Raw genomic sequence first — 25,197 nt, 5'->3', positions numbered from 1 at the left:
AATCAAATAGCCCAGAATCAAAAACTGAAAGACCTCATTGTGAGAAGAAATCAGGTGCTCTATCTTTATATTTTCTCTTTACGTTTGGAGATTCTAGCATTAAGTCCAGTGTCATCAATGTCATCCTTATCATGACTGCAAAATGTATGTACAGAATCTTTTGCTTGGCATCATGTAAGGGAATTGTTAAACTCATGTTAAAAATGCTTTCCTGCTCTCATGCATACGATACTAATCTAACGTATATTCGTGCCATTTTTCTGGATTGAGATCATAGAATGCAATGATTTCATGGCAGTAATATGCAAAACTAATGTTAGGAAGATCTCAATAAATTGTACTAAAAAGAAAAATAAGCATTGTCTTTCAAAAAGGGAATAAAGACTGTTATAAGCCTACCAATGCTGAAGACACGACAAGCTGCAGATCACTTACCCACTAATACAGCTTTCAAAGGGAGATACGAGGTAAGTTTGAGATAAAAGTAAACACTTAATTGAGTATAATTTCATCCCTGACCAATGGCGCAAGTGAACCACAGTACTACATATATATTTCTATATACTGACACTTTCAACTTTGCAATCCTAGAACTAGCCCAAATGCTGACTTTTCAGATACCTGTGGCTGAAGGAGAAAAATGGAGGAGTAGTTATTGTGTAGACCAGCTCCCTGTCATATGATTCTGTATCTATAAAATGTAGCTGTTTCTTAGTTATATAGGCCACCTCAGTTTCCTTGACAACCAAATGCCGAGAAACTCCAGGAGCCTCTTTTGGAAGCTGGTCATCCACTGGAGTGATATGGATTGTTGCCACCTGGAATAAAAATGTCTGTACCATTAATTTGAAATACCAAAAAAAAAAAAAAAAAAAAAGGCAAAGAAAATGCCACACAATCACCTAGTCACAGTTAAGATAATTTCAAAAACGTCATTTATAATACACTTCTGTCAAATGATTCAGGAGCTATTAAGAGTGTGGGCCAAAAAATGGAAATCTTTTACTCATTTAATATTATATTTTAAGAAGATAATTATTACAGGTCAGATGCGGTGACTCACCCCTGTAATCCCAGCACTTTGGGAGGCCAAGGTGGGTGGATCACCTGAAGCCAGGAGTTCAAGACCAGCCTGGCCAACATGGTGAAACCCTGTCTCTACTAAAAATACAAAAATTAGTTGGGTGTGGTGGTGGATGCCTGTAATCCCAGCTACTCGGGAGGCTGAGGCAGGAGAACTGCTTGAATCCCAGAGGAGGAGGTTGCAGTGGGCCGAGATTACGCCATTATACTCCAGCCTGGATGACAAGAATGAGACTCCATCTCAAAAAAATATATATATAAATATATACACACATATATATATTTCACAATTATAGTGAATCCAGTCATGAGTGCTACAGAATGGACGTATAAAACACAAAATATGTTCTTGGTTTTATTTTTACATCTCTCTTCTACCAACAACCGGTGCTTTCTTTGATACTTCCCTACATTCAGTCATCAATCTTAGAAACGTTGACATGAATTTTGGTTCCTCCTTCTCCACCCACATATAACACATCACCCAGTCCCAGAGTTTCTACTTATAAAATTTCCTATGCAGTGACCATACTCTACATCCCACGCCCAAGTGTCATTCCCATTGCTACTGGCCTACCTTTCATAATTTCATCCTTACATTATTGCAATAGCTGTCTGTTAGCCCTAAATCCAAGAGCTAATCTAGACTTTTCATACCTCTAGTGTTATCTTCAAAAAAGTACAAATCAAATAAGTTAATTCACCCCTTAAAAAATCTTAAAACAACTGCTCAAAAAGTGTGGAATTATTTATAGAATATCCAAACTCCTTAGCATGGCATCCAAGACTTTCCATATACACTCTGTTTCTCAACCTTATCTCTTTTTTTTTTTTTTTTTTTTTTTTTTTTGAGGAGTCTCGCACTGTCACCCAGGCTGGAGTGCAGAGGCGTGATCTTAGCTCACTGTAAGCTCTGCCTCCCAGCTTCACACCATTCTCCTGCCTCAGCCTCCTGAGTAGCTGGGACTATAGGCGCCCACCATCACACCCGGCAAATTTTTGTATATTTAGTAGAGATGACGTTTCACCACGTCAGCCAATATGGTCTTGAACTCCTGACTTCAAGTGATCTGCCCTCCTTGGCCTCCCAAAGTACTGGGATTACAGGCGTGAGCCACCACCCAGAAACCTTTCAACATCTTTTACTACCTTTTAAAATCAACCCAACACTCTAATTGCACACAATGGACTGACCATGTACTGGTCCTCGACCATACTTCCATGGATCATGTTGCTTCTTCAATCGAGAATGCTTTTCTCCTGTTTTATCCAGCAATCTGAGTCCTTCTCACCCTTAAAGGCTCTTCTTAGATCTTTCTCCAGTTTTTCAGTTGGAATTATTCATGAATTTTACTTACCCCTTGGTATGGTTTGAATGTTTGTGTTTTCTCTGGAATTTATGTTGAAACTTAATTCCCAACACAAAATTAGTAAGAGGCAGGGCCATTAGTAGCGACTGGACCACGAGGTTGAATTCATGAGCATCTAATCACCCTCATGAATCAACTCGTGCCTTATAAAAGGGCTTGAGGGAGTGAATTCATCTTCTATCCCTTTTGCTGTGTGAGGACACAGCATTTGTTCCCTCTGGAGGATACAGCAACAAGGCACCATCTTGAAAGCAGAGGGCAGCCCTCATCAGACACAAAACATGCTGGCAACCCGGTCTTGGACTTCCCGGCTGCCAGAACTGTGAGAAATAAATTTCTACTATTTATACATTACCCAGTCTCAAGTATCTTGCCATAGCAGCACAAATGGACTAAGACAGAGATAGGTACTGAAATACCTGAAAATGTGAAAGTGGCTTTAGAACTGGGTAATGTGTACAGACTGGAAGAATTTGGAGAAGTGTGTTAGAAAAAGCCTATATTGCTGTGAATAGATCATAAAGGGCAATTTGGTGAGGACTCAGAAGAGGTGGGCTATAGACAGAGCCTCAATCTTCTTAGAGATTACCTAAGTGGTCATAATCACAACATTGGTAGACATAGAAACAGTAAAGGCCCTTCTGATAAGGTCTTAGATGGAAATGAGGAATGTCTTATTGGAAACTGGAGGAAAGATCTTGTTATAAAGTGGCAAAGAACTTGGCTGAATGGTGCCTGTGTTCTAACACTTTATGTAAGGCAGAACTGAGCAGGGATGAGGTAGGATATGTGGTGGAAGAAATAACCAAGCAAGAGTTGAGCATGTTGCATGGCTTTTCTTGACTTCTTATAGTAAAATACAAGAAGGGAGAAATGAACTAAAGCCAGAATTTTTCATCAAAGGGAAAGCAGAACTTGAAGACTGGAAAAATTCTCAGCCTGCCCATATAAAGAACAAAAAAGCATCTTTAGGAGAGGCCACAAAACGTGTGACCAAGTGCCTATATGATAAAGAGATTAGTATGAACAGAAAGAAACCAGTTGCTATTTACCAAGACAATGGAAAAATGACCCTGAAGGTATTTTAGACAACAGGCCACCATTCCCATCACAGGTTCAGAACGCCAGGGCCTTGAGGACAGAATGGTTTCAAGGGAGGGACCTGTGGGGTCTCTGCCCAGCACTGCCTCAAGTTTCTGCTCCCTGCATTCTGATGCAATCGTCCCTGTGGCTCAAGCAGGCCCAGGAACCACTTGAGCCACCACTCTAGAGAACACAAGCAGTAGGCCTTGATACAAATACCAACTCTGCTTGTGTGCAGAGTGCAAGAGCTGTGAAAACAGAGCTGCCTCCACTTAGATTTCAAGAGATGCCTCAGAGAGCCCTGGGACTCAGGCAGAGTTGCCTCAGGTGCAGGGCTGCTGCAGACAGCACCCACTAGGGCAATGCCCAGCAGAGCCATGGGGTCAGGGCCACCACAGAGACCACCAACGTGCAATGCCATCTAGGAAAGCCTCAGGCACCTGACGCCAAACTCTGACAGCTGTTGCATGGGCTATACCCAGAAAAGCCATAAAGGTGGAATGAACCCTACCCCAGCATGTCCAGAAGGCAGAACATAGAGTCAAAGAAGATTATTCACAAGCCTCAAGACTTAATGTTGTTTGCCCTGTTGAGTTTTGGATCCTTTCTTCTTTCCTATTTCTCCCTTTTGGAAGAGGAATGTCTATCCTATACCTGTCCCTCCACTGTATTTTAGAAGCATGTAACTTGTTTGATTTTATGTACTCACAGCTGGAGGGGAACTTTGTTTCAGGATGAGTTGTACCTGAAGTCTCACCCATACCTGATTTAGTACACAAATATATACTAAATGAGATTTTAGACTTTCTTCTTTTGTGTTGAATAAATTTCTATTATTTCTAAATTATGCAGTCATTTATCCTGTTATAGCAGATTAAACAAACTTAAGCATCCCCCAACTAGCATACTTATTCCATTGTTTTGTATTATTAGTTAGTTTACAAATGATTCTCTCTCCCAGACTGAAAGTTCCATGAGACCAGCATTACAATATGGTGTAAACCACATGGAATTTGACAGTACAGTTACAGTCCTGAGTATACCACTTAGTAGCAGCTATTTAACCTTGAACAAGTGACTTATCCTTTTAGGGTCAGTTTTCTTATTAGTAAGTTAAGCATAATACTAACAATCTCACAGAGTTGTTATCAGGATCAAATATTAATATGTAGGTAAAATGTCTGGCACATAGTAGGTGCTTAATATTACATTCATCTGTGTATCTCCACAACATCTAGCACAATTTTTTCATAGGTAGGAGGCACTTTATTAATGTTGGCAAACTGAATAAAGTCAACATGTCCTGTTTGAGATTTTAAGTCTTAAAACTACACTCAGAGGTTTATAGCATGCTAGAGGGTAAGGAGGACTCACCAAACAACTTTTATCATCACATTTCTTTTTTACAATAATCCATGATTGGTTGTGGAAAAGCTATTAATTACTCTGTCCAGAAATGGTACTTTGCCTGGCATCATGAGTCTTTACAAAAGCCTGCCCCATGAACTCTTTCTATCTTGGTTGCCATGACTGTCATGAGGGCTCCACCCTCATGAATGGGTTAGTGATCTTTATAAAAGGACTTGAGTCTGCAAGTTCGAGCTCTTGCTCTCTCTCACCCACATGATGTTTTCCACTCTATTAGGATGTCGTAAGAAGGCCCTCACAAGATGTAGTTCATTGATCTTGGACCTTCCAACCTCCAGAACCATGAGCCAAATAAATTTCTATTGTTTATAAATTATCCAGTCTGTAGTACTCTGTTATAGCAGTACAAAATGGACTAAGACAGCTTCACTCACTCAACTTGCTTTTGAAAAACATTTCCAACTCTATTCTACTTGGTAGACAGCTTTATAGAGCTTAAGCCTTAAGAGATCTTAATCCAAGAGAGAGCAATATTAGGAGCAAAAGGGAGAATAAAAATAAAGATAGATGAGAGATGCAGAAAGAAGACTAGAAAATGAGGAAAGAATGGAAGAAGGTGACACAAAAGCACACGGGTGAAGTGGAAGGGAGAAATGAAACGTGACCAGATGAGAGAACAAGCACTGGGGGTGCACATTTACCACAAGTCACAGAAGAAAGTTGGTGGGCAAAACTAACAGTGTAAGTAGTTTCTGGGGGTGAGAAATAGCACTGGATAGCTTCAAAGGAAGATGCAAAAGAGCGAGCTAGCAGAAATCAAAGAATCAGGGCAGAGAAGGGATGAAGAACCCGTTCCCACAATAAAGTCAGATACCAGCTGGTGGAGTATCACATTGTGAGCCTGAATATGAGGATCAAGGTCAGGTTTTGTCATTTTGTATACGGATTTATCACTTTATATTCTGATTCCTTATAAGTCTGTAGCTATAAGCAGGCTGGAGGGACATGGGGGACGCCAGCAAGCAAGAGCCCAGCAATTGATTTGAGCACTAGTTTTCTACTGTTTGCCTGGGATTGGGTGTTTAATAATGCTTTTATTACAATCAAATTTCAGTACATTGAGAACACTTTCCTTCTCAATGGAGTTTGCTGAAATGGGACTTTTCTCACCCACAGAATGATAACTGTTTGAACATGCATAAATATGTAAAGACATATCAACTTAGGCCATCATCAAGCATGTTTAAAAAAATGTGCCCACCGGGAGACCTCCTCTTTCAGCTTTGGAGCCCCACCGCTCTGTTTCTGTATGGGGGAGCTTCTTCCGTCTGTCTTCTCCCTTCCTTCTTGCCTATTAAATGCTGCACTCCTTAAAATCACTCCACGTGTGTCCATGTCATTTTATCTAAACTAGCATGAGGACCAAGAACCTTGGTGTTCCTTCACTCATCAAAGCCATATCACTTTGGTGCATTGACCGGGAATCTGAGGTACAGCCTTCATCGGAGAGGTGAGTGTGGGAGCAAGCTTAAAATCTGTTCTGTCATTCCGAGGCACTCTTTGCCTCTATATTAAAATAAATCAAATAAATCAACAGGCATCCGTCAACCTAGTACACACACTTAGTGTTGGCTGCCGTACTCAAGTCACGGACATAGGCTTGCTAGGGAGAAGGGGCAGAACTCCCCATTACCCACAGGTACTGGGACTGTTGGCCATGCTTGAACTAGCTTCTTTTCACGGGAGACGTTGCCATCACATGAGGCTGGGAAAAGTTCTGAGGCAACTGAGAATTTCTGGCCAGGTGTGATTCAAAGGCCTCTGGACCGCACACAGCCTCCAACAGCCCATTCTGGGTGTTGGCAGAGAACCTCAACTATCCTGTTGCAAAAGTCATCTTCCCTTTCTATCTGCAGCCTCTTACTCTTTCTCTGCGTGAAATGTGCAAGGATTTTTATGGTCTAGGAACAGGGTTTTCTTCTTTTCCCCTGCGGTGAGGTTACTTGATACCACTTCTCCGGCGAGCACATGGTATTTCTAAGCCACCTAGTAGAAATCAGGCTCTAGGCCTCTTCTGTGAATGGAAAGTTTCTGCTTTTAACAATTAAGAGTAAAACATCTTCTGTAGCCAAATTTTAATCTCAATATTGTCCCACTGGCAGGAAAACGGCCATTCGGTTCCTACGTTCCTTTAAGGTACCTATTTTGTCTCCTATTAAGACAGTACTTAATTAGTAAGGGGATTTTAAGTCTGGAAGTTAACCAGAACCATTTTTCTATGGGTAAATGGGCTATTATAGCATGGGCTATAATAGCAGGATATAGAGTTCAATCTAGCATGCTCCCTCCCTTAAAGGGGCCTTGCCCAATTACATCATTTTATTGGAATCCATTTTTTGGAAGGCACATAGGCCATGCAAGTCTAGGAAGTCAGGGGGAAATAAAAGACAGAGAACTGATTGCTTGGGGACAGCATGACTAAGACCCAACACTCAGTTCCTCTGGTGCCATGGCTTGGAGGGTCACGCCTGCAGTCACATGCAGCACATTTAAGCGGGTGCTGGGAATCCAGGAGTGACGGACAGAAAATAGTTGGGGGGACGCCCTCTACTGTTTTCATCTCCATCCTGGATCACATACCAAAAGGAAGGAGACTAAAAGGATGCTTTTATTCTCACTTCTCTTTCTAGATGAGTAACAGATTGTCTTCGACATGCACTCCCCTAGAGTGTATTTTGAAGCACTGGGACTCCTTCGACCTTGGAACTTTGAAGAAAAAGTGGCTTATTTTCTTTTGCAGCCATATCAGGCAGGCCCAGGGAAAACAGTTTTCTAAAATTAAAAAGGTAACTTTCAGGGAAGTCATCTGAGGGGCCTCTTTATGTGGGGCCCCTTCAAGTTCCCTTCTCATTGCAGGACCTTAGGCAAGTAAAGGGAGACTTAGGCCAATTTTCTAACAACCCTAATAGGTATATAGAAGCTTTCTAAAATTTAACTTAAGTATTTGACCTTACACAGACTTAGCAAACCCTCACTGCAGCTAAAACAGGCAGCTCCGTAAGCAGAAGAGAAGTTTGGAGATAAGAAATATGTCTTCTACAGTAGGCCAAAAGGGAAAAGAAAAAACAGGGAAGGCAAAGAAATAGGGGAAACACAATTCCCAATAGGAAGAGAGGCAATACCTCTTAACAGCCCTAATTGAATTCCTTTCTACGATGTTTTTCCTTCTTTTGTAGTTTAAAATGGCTTCTATCTCTTTTATCATGTTCTTACAACCTGGGAAAAATTAATTTTCCAAACCTTAAAACACTTGATGTAGAGTTGAGCTGGGGGAAGGGAACCCAGAAGCCTGAAATGCTGACAAAAAGGTAAAAATTTCTTACCAGTTGGGCTTTTGGTTTCTCTCCCTGTGCAAACCAGAACAAGGGATAATAAGGATCACTGTTGATGTTCCCCATAAATGTATAATTAATAAAAAAGGATTTGTAAGGTTGGTCTTAAGCTGTAAACAATCTTGTGTGCTTTGCGTGTCTTTCTATATGGTTCTATCAAAGAAAAGGTATCTTAGGTTAGGATACAGGCCCAGGACCCCATAGGTCTGCTGTTCAAGCCAGCCCAGCAGAACGGTCAGTAACAAACTTGGCTACAGGTGTCCATCTTGCTTCATGTCCTTAGGAACATAATCTGTAACCACGTGGCAATACTTTGTTTTAGTCTGTGCCATTTTACAGTGGTGGCTGTCTTCTTGTGCTGTCAGTTCCTGGGTAAGGGCCACAAAATCAAATAAGCCAGTTTGTCAATCTGGGTGGTGCCAGCTGATCCATCAAGGGCAGGGTTTACAAAATATCTTAAGCCCTGATCTTAAGAGTGGTTTAGGGAGGGTCAAAATCTTGTAGCCTCCAGCTGCATGGCTCCTGGGCCATGGTTTCTAATCTTCCCCAGGCAAGAGGGAAGTACATCTTGGGAATCAGCTGTTACCATCTTTGTTTTAGACTACAGACTGTAAACCAGGCTCCTTCCAAAGCTGGTTCAGCCTGCACTCAGGGATGGTCAACGACAGCCTAGGGGCTGAAAAAAAATGGAGTTGTTTGGGTCAGATCTCTTTCACTGTCTCAGTCGCAATTTTGCAATGGTAGTTTCAAAAGCTGCCTATCACTCCTTTGAAAATACCTTGTACACTCATGGTTAAGTCATAACCTAATTAAGGCTCATTGATTTCATCTGCAAGGTTACTTTTTTTGTAAAGTTCAAAAGCTGAAAATCTTAACTGCTTGGTATAGATAAAGTCAACTAACAAGGGATTTAAAAGGATTTTCTTAAAGAGTGCTCAGCTTAACTAAGAGTGGATATTCAAGTTATAGGTATATTTAAAAGGCCTTTGTGTTTTTCTTTTTTTGGATGTTGCTTTTCTGGAAAAAGGCTCTTTTCTTCTCAGTCAACTGAGTTATTTTTCTCCATTTTTTGTCTTATCACTCTTAATGCATGCCTGAAAGGCTCTAAGATAACTTCTGGTAGCATGGGACTCCTTGGGAAAAACAAAGGAGGTGCCACAGACCCTGTTTTGGGAAAAAATAAACAAATAAATAAACAAAAACAAACCTCTGTTTTCCTCATAAAACCCCAGGAATTAAAAGGAAATTATCCCTCTCAAAATCAAAGGCTCTGTTCTGTTTTGCATTGTGTTATCTGATGGTTTGAGTTTTGGGAGTATCAGAAATTACTTCGCATTATGAGAGAGCTTTGGTAATAACTAGGTAGAAAATACACAGTAAGGGATGGCTAATAGTAGTTATAAATCAGACAAGCATACTCTTAGCCACCTGGAAAATAAGGCAATATCCCAACCCTACATTGAGAGATGAGACTCCCATCAGGGATGGGCTGATTACAAAATAAGCCAATTGGCTTTGGTTTGCCTCGAAAGGAAATGCATGGTAGAAGCATTACACCATCTTCTCCCATGGTATCTATATGGTCTTTTCATACATTAACCATTGAAATAAAAGCACAGTAAGAAGTCTTAAGACACTACTCTGCCCTTTAGTAAAAGGGTTATAAAAGGTTGTAAAAATTTCACCTCATGGTCAAACTGATTAAGATAAAATGGAATAATCTATAAGTTTTCATTTGAACAAATAAACTAATGAAAGGGTAAAATTTAGCTTTAAACAGAATTTTCATGTCACAGTAAAGACTAATAAAATGTTTTTGCCTTTTGAGTCATCATTTTGGCAAAATAATTTATGGCATTCGGGAAATTATCCTTCCTGATGCCTGGCTTTTTGGATGGTTCAGAGGCCCCTGAAACCTTCAGAAAAGAGGTAAACAGGATTATTTGACATGTTTAGTCACATGAGATTGTCAAAATGATGTCCAATCTTCTTTAAGTTACATTTTGGTGAACATTAATATGTGTTCAAAAATTGTATGGGTTGTCTAAAATTCTAATGCCTAAGTATATGCTATCAATCATAATTAAGGGTAAAGTTATTGTAAACCACAAAGATAAATAAAGTTCTTTCCCAGTCATGTTTTTAACTGTAACTATCCTGGAAATGTTGCCATCCACAGACAATTGTTGTCTTGCTTTGTTCCTTCTCAAAAGATGGTTTATAATCGAGCTATATTAAGGACTTTAACAGGTGTTCTCAAATGCAGGTTATTAATAGCTTTGAAGACTGTAACACTGAAATAGAGGGAGAATCTACGGGACTCCTAAAAACCTGACATGTTCACAAATATCAAGCAAAACAAAATTTAACTAAGCACTGAGAAAGTTAAAGCAAACTTTTTGACTTTTGCTTGGAATACTGCTAATCCTTGTTTAGTTTTTCAGAGTCAAGGAAACTTATTTTAAACAATTTACAACCTTTAATAATTAAGTAAGGTATTCTCCTGTAAACAAAATTTGGAGCATGTTCATTTTTCTCCGCCTGGTTCCTCTAGAATCTGTAGACTATCTATAAGTACTCTTGTGGCAATAAAGTTGTTGGCATCAGTGCAGTAAGAATCAATTTTTCTTTGTCAACAGGACACAACTGGAAAACCGGTTATTTTATCAAGGCTTTGACTGAAAGGGTGTGTTTCCCTTTAAGGAATCAAGTTTGACATGTAGAGCTCATTAAAGCCCCTTGGGGAGAACTGGCCTCCTACCTTGTCTATACAGTCCCCACACAGGGTTCCTGACCTGTGGTCAGTAAAGAATGTCACTTTCTAATAGGTCTGGAAGCTCTGAGTGTATCTTGGGACCTCAAGAGGAAAGGATCACCCAACTCACAGGTATTAGAGGATACAAACCCATGGCTGGGCTTGGCTTTAAAAGTCTTATCTGAAATTCCTTGTGAAACAGAGTTTCATCAAAGCCAATCCAAAAGGCCTATGTAAAAATAACCATTCTTGCTGCACTTTATGCAAATAATCAGGCCAACCATAAGACTAAAGTTCATTCATAATTACTTTTTACCAAAAATGAGGACTGAAGAGAAAAATTTTGCTCCAAAGCTTATCATAAATTTGTCATTAAATCCTAGTCTCATTGTTTTTAAACTTTTTGCCTACATTTTAGACTAATCTGTGAATCAAGTGATGATCTGCAGCTTAGAAAAAAAAAAAAAAAAGGATGGGTAATGTAAAAATGTGAATCAATATGCTAGTTCTGGGCAACTACTTTGCAAATTCTGCCAGGTAAGGAAAGTGAGTAAGGTGCCCATAACTCTGAGCTTTCTTTGTTTGGGAAAATAAAAGCAAGGAACTTCATAGACCCCCAAAGGGGAATTCTGTATCTTGGCAAGTAAAATTTTAAATGGAAATTGTCTACCACACCACACTTGTGGGAACTGCTGTCCTCACTCTACTATTTGCAATAGAGTTATACATGGTAGCAGCACCTTCTAACTAAAATATCCGACAGAGTTTTCATTGCTGTTGTATTTTGCTTTATCATTATCCTTATAACCGGGATAATAGTTACTGACAAAAAGGAAGCATAAAAGTTTTACTATCACTAAGTCTCCTAGGATTTTTTATTGGGTTTAGTGATGCACTTTTAAATGAAACATGCTGCTTTTGGATTAACACCTAGTAAAGGAAAGGAAAATCTACAGGTGCTTAAAAATCAAATCAAAATTATTAACAGGCTCAGGGGAAATGCCGGCTTCAGCCCTGGGTGGCTACAATCCCTCTTTAAGAAATTCCAGTCTTCTTCATGGAATTGGTTAACCCCTTTATTAAGCCCTCTCTGGCTTGTATGTCTTGAATTGATATTTGGACGCTGTATTTTCAGTACTATAACTCAAATTGTTTCTTCTCGCCTAAAAGCAATCAAACTGTAAATGGTGCTGCAAACTGAACCACACATGGACATGCCATTCTTCCCAGGACCCTTAAATCAACCCCAGGAGGAGCCCTAACTGCTGTTCCCCATTCCACACCCCTTTTAAATTGGAAGTAGCCAGAAAGAGTCTTCGCCCAAAATCCCCCAACTGCAGTTAGTGTGATATCGCCACAGGGAGGAATGTGGTAGGAGTTACTAAGAAAAAGAAATTATTTTAGGCAGTTAGAGAGGAAAAGGGGTCCTTGGGTAGTTTTCATCTTTTAAAGCATATCCGGAAAATTTTCTTGTAAAGCCCCAGCTCTTAGAGCAAGGTGGGAAACCTTTTATATGCCAATGCTGACTATTAGAAACTGGGTCCACCCAACATGGCAATTCCCTTGGCCTTCTTGTCCCTGGCCCACATACTCTTGGCAACACGGCCACCCCCACATATCCCCACGTGTGTAGAAATCATGGCGCCCTGCATTTGCATATTAAAAGGTAGGGTGGGAGGACCAGCTTTTTTGCGGGCTATGTGAATGACATGCCTGGTCAAACTTATTCCCTGAGCCCTATGCAAATCAGACACCGCCTCCTCCAGCCTCTGCATATGTACCTGGCTGGTGTCCACGACACCTGGGGATCTCTTCTTTCAGCTTTGGAGCCACTCCCCCATCTGTCTCTGTACAGGGGAGGTTCTTCCTTCTGTCTTCTCCCTTCCTTCTTCCCCCTCTTGCATATTAAACTCTCCGCTCCTTAAAAACACACACACACACACACACACACACACACACACACACACACACAAATATGCCCACCAAAAATTATTACAGGAGTATAAAAAAGCATGCTGTACATTCTTTTTACACAAAGAACACATTGGAGAATAAATTAGCATGGAAAATGGTCTCTTTGCAGGCACAATAACTATTGTTTCCTTATTAAATCCAGTTTTCCAATTAAGTAGAGCCTCACTGATCCACACTATGGCTGGGAGGTCCCGCAGAGAATTTCTGAACTTTGTAGATTAGTGAAACACTATAATTGGGGGAAAAATCATGACACTGACTCCAGGAGAATAGAAAAATGACTGCCATTGTATTTATTTTGATAACTGGATTTAATTTTTAATTACTGAAATGCTTCATAATGGATAAACATGCCGTAAACTTTGGCAACAGTCATGAAAGGATAGAGACAGGGAATTAATTTATTAGCACCTACTAAGTACTGTGTACTCGCTGTTCTACTAGCTTTCTTGTGTGATCCAGATAGCACTTTACTAATAATAGCCATGGTTATTATTCCCAATGTTCAGAGAAAAAACCTGAGCCCCAAAGGGGTTAAGTGATTTGCCCCAGGGGGCACAGCTTGTAGGTGGCTGAGCTGAAGTTCTAGCCTTTTTTATGTCATAGTAAAAGCTTAACCATATTTTAGTTTTGCTTTGTGTGTCAATTTCAAAAGGAATTCTCATCATTTTCAAATTGCGTATTCTGAATGCCATTGTTGTAGACAGAATTGACATTGCTCATCTGTGCTTCCATTATGTCAAAAAAAATCAAAACCATGGAATCTTCTGATCACAAAAGCAAGTAATCATCTTATCTGGACTTCTAGTTGAGCAGCTGAAAGTTACTAATTTTGTTGAATATTTTAAATCTATTTTTATTTGTAGGACATGACTAGATACTTGTCCAAATTGAGAATGTAAACATCAAATAGATCAGATAATCATTTGAGCTCCTCAAATATTGGAGTTTCACTGATAATATCGGAGCTTTAAATATAAAAATGCTTGCTAGCGCGCACACACACACACACACATACAATACTTGTTTCATTGGCATGCACGCACTCATTTCTAGAAACTCTGAAGAATAAAGCTTTACACTTATTACCTCCCCATCTCACTCCCTCCCTAGTCTCTATCAAATATTTGGGTTTTATCTCCTCCCAGTTTCAGTAAAAGTTGAAAGAACCAGAACTCATTTTGTGATCAATAAGCAGTTCGTCAGGGTCTACACTGAGTCAGACACCTAGGTCTAGAAACATTGAAATGAATAATTCTGGGTCCCTGCTATCAAGGAGATCAGAGTTGATCCAATAAAAGAAATCGTGGTCTTACTTTATAGAAAGTTCAACAACAAAGATACGTGCAAACAGATGCCAGAGCATATAAAAGGATAAGCTGATCCAGCTTGAGGGTTTGTGGAATGGGGTCGTCAGAGGATTCTTGGAACAGGTGATGTTAGAGCTGAGAGCAAGTTCATAGTCTGGAGAGGAACTAAGACAAAGCTACCACCAACCAGAAGAGGGAGAATGGGAAAAACAGATGCTAGATTAATTTCACTAAGAATACTGCTATTATATTAATGAGCTTTAATTCATCGCAACTATAAGGATTTGGTTAATCACCTCTATTTGTAAAAGGCCACGGGAGGGGTTCTGAGGATAACCTAGTCCAGAAAAGACGAAGGCTGAGCTGAAGCAATGGCAATGCGGTGGGGAAGTAGAGATAGATCAGAGAAACTCATCAAGCAGATTTAGTAAACCTGCTGACTGATTGGTTGTGCTGACATTAGAGAAAGGAGTCAGGGATGACTTCAGAGATTCCAGCTAGTTATTTTGTGCAAGTTTTTAGGGACACATGCTAAATGTATTTTGGTCATAATGAATTTTAAATGCTGATGATACATACACGTAAAGATGTCAGGTAGAGAAGTAGACACAAGTCTGAACTGGATAAATATTTAGGGGCCAAAGATACAGGCTAATGAAGAGAGCAAATTTGTAGATCTCCCTCTGCCCCACTCTCTTTCTCCTTCTGACATAAATTAAGAAGATGAAAGCAGAGAAAAACATAAGCATCTTTAGAAACCTATCCAACACAGGGAATAAACTTGTAACTAGATCTACAGTTTAGTTCGACCAATTTGCCCAGATTCAGAAATAATTATGTTGCACTAAGGTTTTCATTACAGAGAAATCTGACATCTATATTTGTGTATATGAAGAACATGATTTATAAAATACATAACAACAAAAGAATAAAAAAGAAGTCCAGAAATTTTCATTTTTAAAAAGGCCCCTAGGCTGCTAAAAGTGATATGGTATCCTTGTCAGAAACATAACTCAGATTGGATACACAGAAGATTTAGAAGTAAATCCTATTAACTGTTACCATTTTGAACTATCAAATCAACTAAGGTTTCAAACAAAAATTTAATCTAGAAATGACATATAATACATTGATAAAAAGAGGGAGGTGTTATTTGAAAAGGAACTGACCTGTTAGTCAAAGAGCAGATGAACCGAGTTTTCTCATTCATTCTCTATTCCTTCTTAATAGGGATCACCTACTGCCTTCCATTTCTGAGCTCTCTGAAATCATTCTTTCTGATCATCTCCTTCTGTTACACTCTTCTTAGCCACAGATGAATAGCTCAATCATCTATGCATTAGCTAACGTCAGTGTCTGTGACATTATGGGAAGGCATTATGTGACAAATAGGACACTTGCTTTAAGCAGTCATTCTAGAACAGGTTGGAGATTTGCTTGGATCCATATACAGGCTATCTTCCAAGATAACAGGTACAAAATGCCTAGCAAAAAGTACTGTACATAGTAGGTGTATTAGCCTGTTCTCACACTGCTGATAAAGACATACCCGAGACCGGGCAATTTACAAAAGAAAGATATTTAATGGACGTATAGTTCCACATGGCTGGGGAGGTCTCACAATCACGGCAAAAGGGATCAAGTCGCGTCTTACATGGACGACAGCAGACAAAGAGAGAGAGCACGTTTGCACAGGGGGAACACCTGTTTTTAAAACCATCAGATCTCGTGAGACTTACTATCATGAGAACAGCACAGCAAAACCCGCCCCCATGATTCAATTACCTCCCACAGTTTCCTCCTATGACACGTGGGAATTCTGGGAGTTACAATTCAAGATAAGATTTGGGTGGGGACACAGCTAAACCATATCAGTAGGTGATTACTTAATTTCAGCTGTTGTTTTTTAAAATCTCTATTATCAACTAGCCTCTCCTTTCAAGGAGTCTATTATAGTTGTCCAGACACTACCCTGACTCCACTTTCTGTAATTTCTATATGGCAATGTTTGCTTAAACTTATTTCTACATTCTACACATTTAAATTATATCCTCTAGTGGTAGTAAGAGACTCTTAGATCTTTAAAGACAACAATAAATAATAGCTAATGTATTTATTGAGTGTTTCCCATGTACCAAAATGTTCTCAGTACTTCATATGTATTATCTCACCTTCACAATAACTCTAAAGGAAGGTTCTATTATTATCAGTTTTACAGACGAGGAAACTGGGGCATGGGCTGACCAGTCAGTCAGTGTCAAGATCAAGAGGGAAACTCAGGCAGCCTCACTCTGGAGCCTATAATTTAATCATCACATACAGAATAAATGTTTTCTTGAGTGTCTGGAGACAAGCAAATTTTGTGAGCTGCTCTACATAAAAGGGTCCCATAGTTCAATGAGCTGGAAACACTGAATACATACATATATATATAAAACTCTTTCAAAAAGGAAACATCTGAGTAGTCCCATTGCAAAGAAGTCTGCTTAATTTTGTTTAATCGATTGTTTTTCAATTTTTAAACCTTGAAACCTGTTTTCATGTGGTTTTTAACCACATCTCCTAGAATTGATACCTGTGCACAAGACTTTGGGAAAGTGTTCAGAAACGGTCTCTTACCTGTGGCACTGAAAGATTTGGAGGTTCATGGCTGTCCCACAGGACAAATTGAAAAGAATCTTCAAAGATTTCTCCACCAAAGTGACGATAATAAATGATTCCATTAAACAAATCCCTCTGAAGGAAGCCAGGGACAGGATAGCCTATTGGATTCATAAAACATCACATACTTTTGTACAAGCCTATCAAATATCGAGGGACAATGATATTGGACTTATCTTCAAAAGTCTTATCTGTCTAGTATATTATATGTCCCCAAGGAATCTGCATTAAATGCTTTCATCAAAGATAAATAATAAAGCAGAAAAATAATAAATAATAAAGCAGGAAAACTAAACTTGCTACATCTGTCTTGATATATGGAAAAATTAGCATTAGAAAAATATTTTCAAGAAACTTACTCTTATTTCAAATATACAAAGTAACACTAACTACTTATTTGATCCCTATTTTGTCAAACTCTGGATCTACCCACTTTAAGAAGTACTTACAAAATGATTCTAACAAAATGTAAACAAATGTTATTCATGAAATTATCAATAATCTAGAATATTCCAAAAATCTCCTTTTAGACTAATTTGTTCTATCACCTTGCTTGGCTGACTTAATTTTTCATACAGTAATGGTTACTTTGAGGCTCAGCTCTGGAAATCTGTAGATGCACAACCTTGGATAGATCAAATTAACTTTCCTAAATCTCAGGCTTCCTCATTATAAAATGGGAATAAAAATACTATCTTACTTCAGAAAATTGATGTTCACCTTAGCACAAACTCTGACACAATGTCAGCAAACCCAGAAGGGTGCATAGTAGGTTCTCCACGGAAGAATGAATTCCATTCAAATGATCTTAACTACCCAGAACTTACCTATCAGTCCTGGCCCTGGCTTCTTCATGATCTCTCCAGCCTGTGGAGGTTTCGTGATATTGAAGAAGATGTAGTCATCACTGGCGTCCACATCTGAAGCTCGCAGCATGGATCCCTGGATCAGGATAGTCTGCCCCTCTTCCAGTTCAATCACAACATTGGTTATGAGGAACGGGGGACTATCATCTTTGGGCAAGATGTTGATGGGGAATTTGTGACGGATGCTGTGATGACCATCAAATATCCGGAAGACCACGAAGTCTTTGGTGGAATCGCTGTCATCATGATGATAGCGAACAACTCCAGCCTGGAGATCAGCCACGGTGAAGAGAAATCCTTTGCCCCCTGAGGGAGAGAGCAGAGATGGAGCAGATTGAGCAAGGGAGTGCAGAAGCAGCAGCTGTGGGGAAAGCATCAATACAACAGAGGCTGCTAAGGAAAGTGTGCAGCCCGTATTTCCCTCACCTGGAAAAACTACAGATTGTTAGTGGGTTCTGGGACAACACATCTAGTTTTGAATACTGGCTCCAACATTCATCAGTTATGTAGATTTGAGCAAGGTATTTAATTTATAAAACTTATCTATAAAACATGGATAATACTACTGTGATGGTTTTAACTTTTTCCATCAACTTGACTGGGCTAAGGAATGCCCAGACAACTGGTAAAATATTACTGCTGGGTGGTTCTGTGAAGAGGGTGTTTCTTGAAGTGATCAGCATTCGAATCAGTAGACTGAGAAAAGATCAGGCTCATCACTGTGGACAGCCATCACCCAATCCATTGAGGGACTAAGTAGAACAAAAAGGAAGAGGAAAGGGGAATGCTCTCTTTCTTCTGGAGCTGAGACTTCCTTCGATCTTCTTCCCTCTGACACTGGAGCTCCTGGCTCTTGGGCCTTTGAACTCTGGAACATAAACCAGCCACCCTCTAACACCCCCATTTGTCCCTCCACCCTTCACCTTCCCTACCACACTCACCCCTCTCCACTCCCCTTGCCCAGCTTCTCAAGCCTTTGGCTTTGGACTGGGAGTTACACCATCAGCTTCCCTGGTTCTCGGGCCTTCAGACTAATACCCACGACTTCATGGGCTTTCCTGGTTCTCCAATGGCCTAACATGGAACCTCTTAGCCTCCACAATTACATAAGCCAATTCCCATAATAAATCACCTCATAGATAGGTAGGTAGGTAGGCAGGTAGGTAGGTAGATAGATACATAGATACATAGATAGACATTCTGTTGGCTTAATTTCTCTAGCGAACCCTTACTAATACAAATACTTACCTCATAATCCACAGCAAGAATGAGAGAACTTAAGCAACAGTAAGCCTACAATAAATGTTGGTTATTCTTCAGCTAATTGCTACCATCCTACATGGCAGCAGTTCTTAGAGGAGTGGTCTCAAACCGGCAGCCTCAGTACCATCTAGAAAGTTTTAGAAATGTAAATTCTCAGGACTTACCCTGGACCTGCTGAATCAGAAATTCAGGGGTGGGTGGGAGGGAGGCAACAACCAGTGTTATCAAGCCTATTTGAAAATTACTGGCTCAAAGACCAAGAGCTAGAGCTCTGATATCTAACAGACTGGGTTCAAATCCCAGTTCTGTCATTTTCTAGGTGTGTTACCTTAGATAAGTCAGTTGTTCTAAGTCTCAGGTTACCCATTTGTAAAATGGGAATAATAATAGTATCTAATACCATAAAGTTGATATGAGATAAACAAGATAAAGCATACAGAATGCTTTGCACAGTATCTGTCACAAAGTAAATGCTTAATAAATGGTTATACTATTTTCTATCTCCTCTGAACCCAGACCATCAATGCATTATGTTCTCCCACTCTTCATTTCATCTGTATAGTATTAATAAACATTGCTTTCTTTTCTTCAGAGACTTACAATTCTTTTTGTTTTTTTGTTTTGTTTTGTTTTGTTTTGTTTTGTTTTTGAGACAGAGTCTCCCTCTGTCTCCCAGGTTGGAGTGCAGTGGCGCAATCTCGGCTCATTGCAACCTCCACCTCCTGGGTTCAAACGATTCTCTTGCCTCAGCCTCCAGAGTAGCTGGGACTCAGGCACACACCACCACACCGGGCTATTTTTGTGTTTTTAGTAGAGATGGGGTTTCACCATGTTGGCCAGGCTGGTCTCGAACTCCTGAGCTCAAGTGATCTGCCCGTCTCAGCCTCCTGAAATGCTGGGATTACAGCCATGAGCCACTGTGCCCAGCCAGAGACTTACAATTCTTAATGGCAGGTGCACCCCAGTACTCTCTTCACACCACGTGGCTGTGTTAAAGACCTTAGAGGAATAAACTATTTAACACTTTCTTGCCCAAGAGCCACTTTATGCTTCTTCCTCACTACCAGAATCCTAGTTGTATTTGGCATAGCAATACAGTCATTTAAAAATACTCAGACTTCTCGACTAGCTTGCACTGAGGAGTTGTATGTGACATAGTTTGATAAAGAAATCTAAGTGGAAATTGTTGTATTGTGCTCCTAGGAAAACTTGTTAAATAGAGCAAACTTAGATGCCATAACTTCTTTCATTGTTCCTTCTGTGTCTTCCAGCCTCAAAGACATGAAGAAAATAACTAATTTTCAAGCCACTACACTTGGATTTCTCTTACGTACAACTGAACACCCAACCTGACTGGTATACCCAGATTTAAACTGGCCTCCCACTGTCCTGGGATTAAGTAGTAGGATTTATCACACATTCATTATTTTGTTTTTGATTCCAGAATTCCCTGATCACTTTCCCTGAGAGTTATCTTTCTGCTTTACAGTTAGGGAAACTAAGAAGATAACTGAATTAAATCCTCTGAGCTCATTATAAGGAATGACTTATTTTATCATAAAGTGTAAATATTACTTTTATTAGGATTATTACCTTGTTAACTATCATCCCATAGAATTATAAATTTATTTCTTTTAAACCGTGACAACTACTACTAATAACATAACATCATTATTACTGAAGTATTAATTAAGCATTAATTTTTCTTTTCTTTCTTTTTTTTTTCTTGAGATGGAATCTTGCCTTGTCACCCGGGCTGGAGTGCAGCGGCGTGATCTTGGCTCACTGCAACCTCTGCTGCCCAGGTTCAAGCAATTCTCCTGTCTCAGCCTCCCAAGTAGCTGGGACTACAGACGCCTACCACCATGCCCGGCCAATTTTTGTATTTTTAGTAGAGACGGGGTTTTACCATATTGGTCAGGCTGATCTCGAACTCCTGACCTCAGATGATCCACTCGCCTCAGTCTCCCAAAATGTGGGATTACAGGCATGAGCCGCTGCACTTGGCCTAATTTTTCAATATACTTGTTTGAAGCAGAGAAAGAAAAAACATTTTGTCCTCCAACTGGGAAAAAAATAACTAGTTAAGGAGTATACTTAGAAGGAGTCCTGCATGGCATCCAGAAAGCAAAACTGAGGTTTAAACAATGAGCCACGCACAAGGTACTGTTCATAAATGGTTAGACATTGATCTGAGCACTTGAACACAAAAGTCAATGGTTTCAAGATCTCCAGATTTTCTGCATTTGACAATTTCATTGAGAAATGGGGCCCAAGAGATGCTACATGTATCTGTTAAATACGTGTACTTCTGAAGAAAATACTTTTGGATTCTTTGCTAGGTTACCAAGTTGGATCATTCACCTCTTAAAGTCAGCCATCCATGCTGCAGGCCACCAACAGTGACTAGCCGGACAGCACCAATGTCGTCATTGTCGACAACCTGAAACTCTTCCCAAGTGATGGCTCGAGACTGCCCCTCAAGGAGATTCAGACCTGTGAAAGAAAGGAGAAAAGGGTTTTGGCATGATAGACTGGATAAAGAAAATGTGCACATTGGACCATGGAATACTATGCAGCGTAAAAAATAGTGAGTTCATGCCCTTTGCATGAACTCATGGATGAAGCTGGAAACCATTGTCCTCAGAAAACTAACACGGGAACAGTAAACCAAACACCACATGTTCTCACTCATAAGTGGGAGCTGAACAATGAGAACACGTGGACACAGGGAGGGGAACATCACACACTGGGACCTGTTCTGGGGTATGGGGGAAAGGGGAGTATGGGGGTATGGAGGAGGGAGAGAGAGCATTAGGATAAATACCTAATGCATGTGGAGCTTAAAACCTAGATGACAGGTTGATAGATGTAGCAAACCACCATGGCACATGCGCACCTAGGTAACAAACCTGCACGTTCAGCACATGTATCCCAGAACTTAAATTAAAAAAAAAAAAAAGATAAGAAAAGGGTACTGGCAAGTTCTGTGACATGCCAACGTGCCTGCTTAAGAAAAGATGAATGAATTTCCACTCATGAAACCATGTGAATATTGCATCTTTAAAAGCTTTTCAAGAAACTGGAATGTAGCTTTTATTTTTAGTACTATTTTTATTTTTAGTACTATTGACTCCAATATTACAACAGATTACAGAAAATCCTGAAAGGGAGCAGAGCAAGCTGGTCGAATTGCAAGGTAGCATGCTGCTGGACCTATCTTATGCTTCTCTTACATCTGCCAGCTTCACCCACCACTCTGGCCTCGACCAACTGACTGTTCTCTAGCTGCAGCCGCCCCATGAGGATTCCCAGTTTCCAAAATTGTAAAGCCCTCCTGCCACCACTGCCTCATCTTCTGATGCAGCCGGCTACCTCCACTGCCCTCTGGTGGCGGCAGGACCAACCTTGTGGCTTATCAGGCCCTGCACCAGGGGACCCAGGGAATACGTTCTATGGCTGCTAAGAAGGGCCAGATAACACCCTCTGGGCATGTGGGGAGTTAACAGCCACTGAAGAAAACTTTAACCCATTAAAGACAGGAAATGGGAAAGAACTGACCATTAATAGATTGTTGACCTTTTTCCCACCCCACTTCCAACTCTTCCCAGACACAGCGGTTGCATCTTCTCCCTGGAGACATCAACACTACAGAGCAATCTGCTTTATCTTATTGTAAAGCTGTGACCAGCTCAGCTATGCCACCTTTTTATTTGCTTCTCCCCTTACTCCTGCTTTCAGTATAGGGTTAGTACATCTGGTCTGCCTCGGGGTCTGTTTTCTAGGGAAATTGGGCTAATACATATATAAAGGAGAGGGAGAGAGAAAAGGAAGGAAGGAAGGAGGGAGGGAGGGAGGGAGGGAGGGAGGGGGGGGGGGAGGGGTGCATAAGAAGAATCTCTGTGACTGGCAATACAATAAGGGTTTGGAAGCCAGGAGTGCACAGGACAAGGCATCACGGAGCAGAGCAGAGGAACAATCGAGAAGCCTAGAAATACATACAGCAAAATATCAACATTGGTTATATCTTCATGGTGAAATAATAAATAATTTTAAATGTAATATATTCTCCAAATTTCAACAATGGCACAGATCAAGTTCCTAATAAGAAAACGCTTATTTTAAAAAGGATTCTGATGTTCAAAGCAGCCAAAATGACATTGAAGAAACCTGGGTGTCACGGATCACATACACACGTACAGACAATTCCATCTCTACACTCAAGCAGGAGTCCATGCAACATGTGACTATTCCTAAACTTTAGGTTACTGATTCCGTCTTTTCTCTCATTACCCCCCTGACAGATGTCAAATAGGATATAGAGCCAGAATTATAAATCAAGGCTGCTCACCTGATGTTCTCTATCTCTACTGAAACTCACATACATACAAACACGTACGTATGTGTACACGCACAAGGCAGCTTGTTTAAGCTGCCACCTGAGGATTTAAATCAGACACAGACATTTTTCCCTTAATACAGTCTACCATCACTGCTTTTAAGTATGTTTCAAATGGTATTGATGCGATCAGTGAGAAAGGAAAAGATCTCCATTTACATTCCACATTTACATCTGATCAACATATATACATCACATAAGTCCACTCAGAATTAAATATGGCATAGAAAGCCATATTTTAAAGCAGTTAAAGTTCTTATTTATGTTTTTCAGTTTCCATGTAGCCCAACATAAAAATATGGATTATAAAAGCTAAATCTTTCTCCAGTCCCTTGTAACAATCTGAGTTGGAGATTTCAGTCCCACTACAGCTCAATATCACAAATAGTCACTTTTTTGCTTTATTCAGTTGAAAAGTGTCCCTTTGTCTTATCTCCAGCAGAAGAAAGAACTTGGCCACAGGACACAGAAATCCTGGATTTAAATTTCTCACGCTGCCAGAAGGAATAAAAAAACAACAACAAAAGCTACAATCTGATGCCCTTCATCTGTCTGGGTTTCAGTTGCCTCATGTATGACACAGGAATAAAATTACCTTTCTTTCCTGACCCATCTTTCTTGTATTCCCTTCAGGGCTATGTTGTTTTATGCCTCATATTGAGCTTTACCTGTATTCCAGGATACACGGGGGGCATTTGTGTCTGCTGTTCTGATGGAGATGTGGACTGTCATAGGTGCACTCCTTTCAAAGAAGAAGTCGTATACCTCCAATTCTACCTATAAACAAACAGAGGCAAATGAACCACACACTGAAGCATTAGAGGGTAAAATAGCATTAATTCTGGGGTACAGCCACACACAGAAGCAAATGGGGATTCAGTTTCTGCGGTTCCCACATCTCATTTTAGACAACCTGATTTGACTTTTTCAGGTTCTAGATCTTGCTCCTTACTTTAACAGTATTTTAAAATTTTCTACTACATAAAAGAAGTTATTAATCTAAAAATGGTAATATGCTGGAGACGTGTCTCTGCACTTGCTCAGGAGACCAACTCCTTCCCACTTTCAGTCACTTAAATCTCTCTCAAAGGTGGAGGATCTAGAGAAGTGGTTTTCAACTAGGGGTGATGCTGTCCCCCTAGAGGACTTTTGGGAATGTCTGGAGGCATTTTTGGTTTCAGAAGTGGGTGTGTGGGAGAATGCTATTGTCATCGCGTGGGTAGAGGCCGGGATACTAACATCCTACTGTACACAGGACAACCTCCCAAACAAAGAATTATCTGATACAAAACGGCAATTGTCATACTGCCACTATCAAGAAACCCTGATCTAGAGACATCTATTTCACTAGACATATTTTTAAATATCTCAACTTTATTTGCTTTCATGAAATTCATAACTAATAAGTAGGGGCTACGTGACAAGTTTTGGTCCTTATTATGTGCTGTGTATGTATTCACCAGATGTTGACAGAGAAGAATAAGGTATAACACAGAAATGCAAGGCATACTCCCTACTTTTGAAGAACATGTGGTCCATGGGAGAGGATAAGAGAAATAATCAAACAGCACTATATCAGCAAACACTGAATGACAAAAGAAACTGATTCAAGGCTGCCAGAGCAACAGACGGAACATGAAACTACATGGGCAAGATGTGTCTTTCTTTGGAGG

General features: G+C 40.1%; 1 protein-coding gene across 1 annotated transcript in view; it reads right to left on the bottom strand.

Moving 5' to 3' along the window:
• Positions 1–25,197, bottom strand: part of FREM1 (FRAS1 related extracellular matrix 1) — a 171,935-nt gene that overhangs the window by 89,534 nt on the left and 57,204 nt on the right. The window contains 5 exon segments of the mRNA XM_050759578.1: positions 622–818; positions 16,955–17,097; positions 17,824–18,168; positions 21,490–21,621; positions 24,193–24,301. Of these exon segments, the coding sequence (XP_050615535.1) occupies positions 622–818; positions 16,955–17,097; positions 17,824–18,168; positions 21,490–21,621; positions 24,193–24,301 (926 nt within the window).

The sequence above is a fragment of the Macaca thibetana genome, chromosome 15, assembly GCF_024542745.1.
Source record: "Macaca thibetana thibetana isolate TM-01 chromosome 15, ASM2454274v1, whole genome shotgun sequence".
NCBI lineage: Eukaryota > Metazoa > Chordata > Mammalia > Primates > Cercopithecidae > Macaca > Macaca thibetana.
The sequence above is the reverse complement of the archived record's forward strand: the minus strand, read 5'-3'. Positions and strand labels throughout refer to the sequence as shown.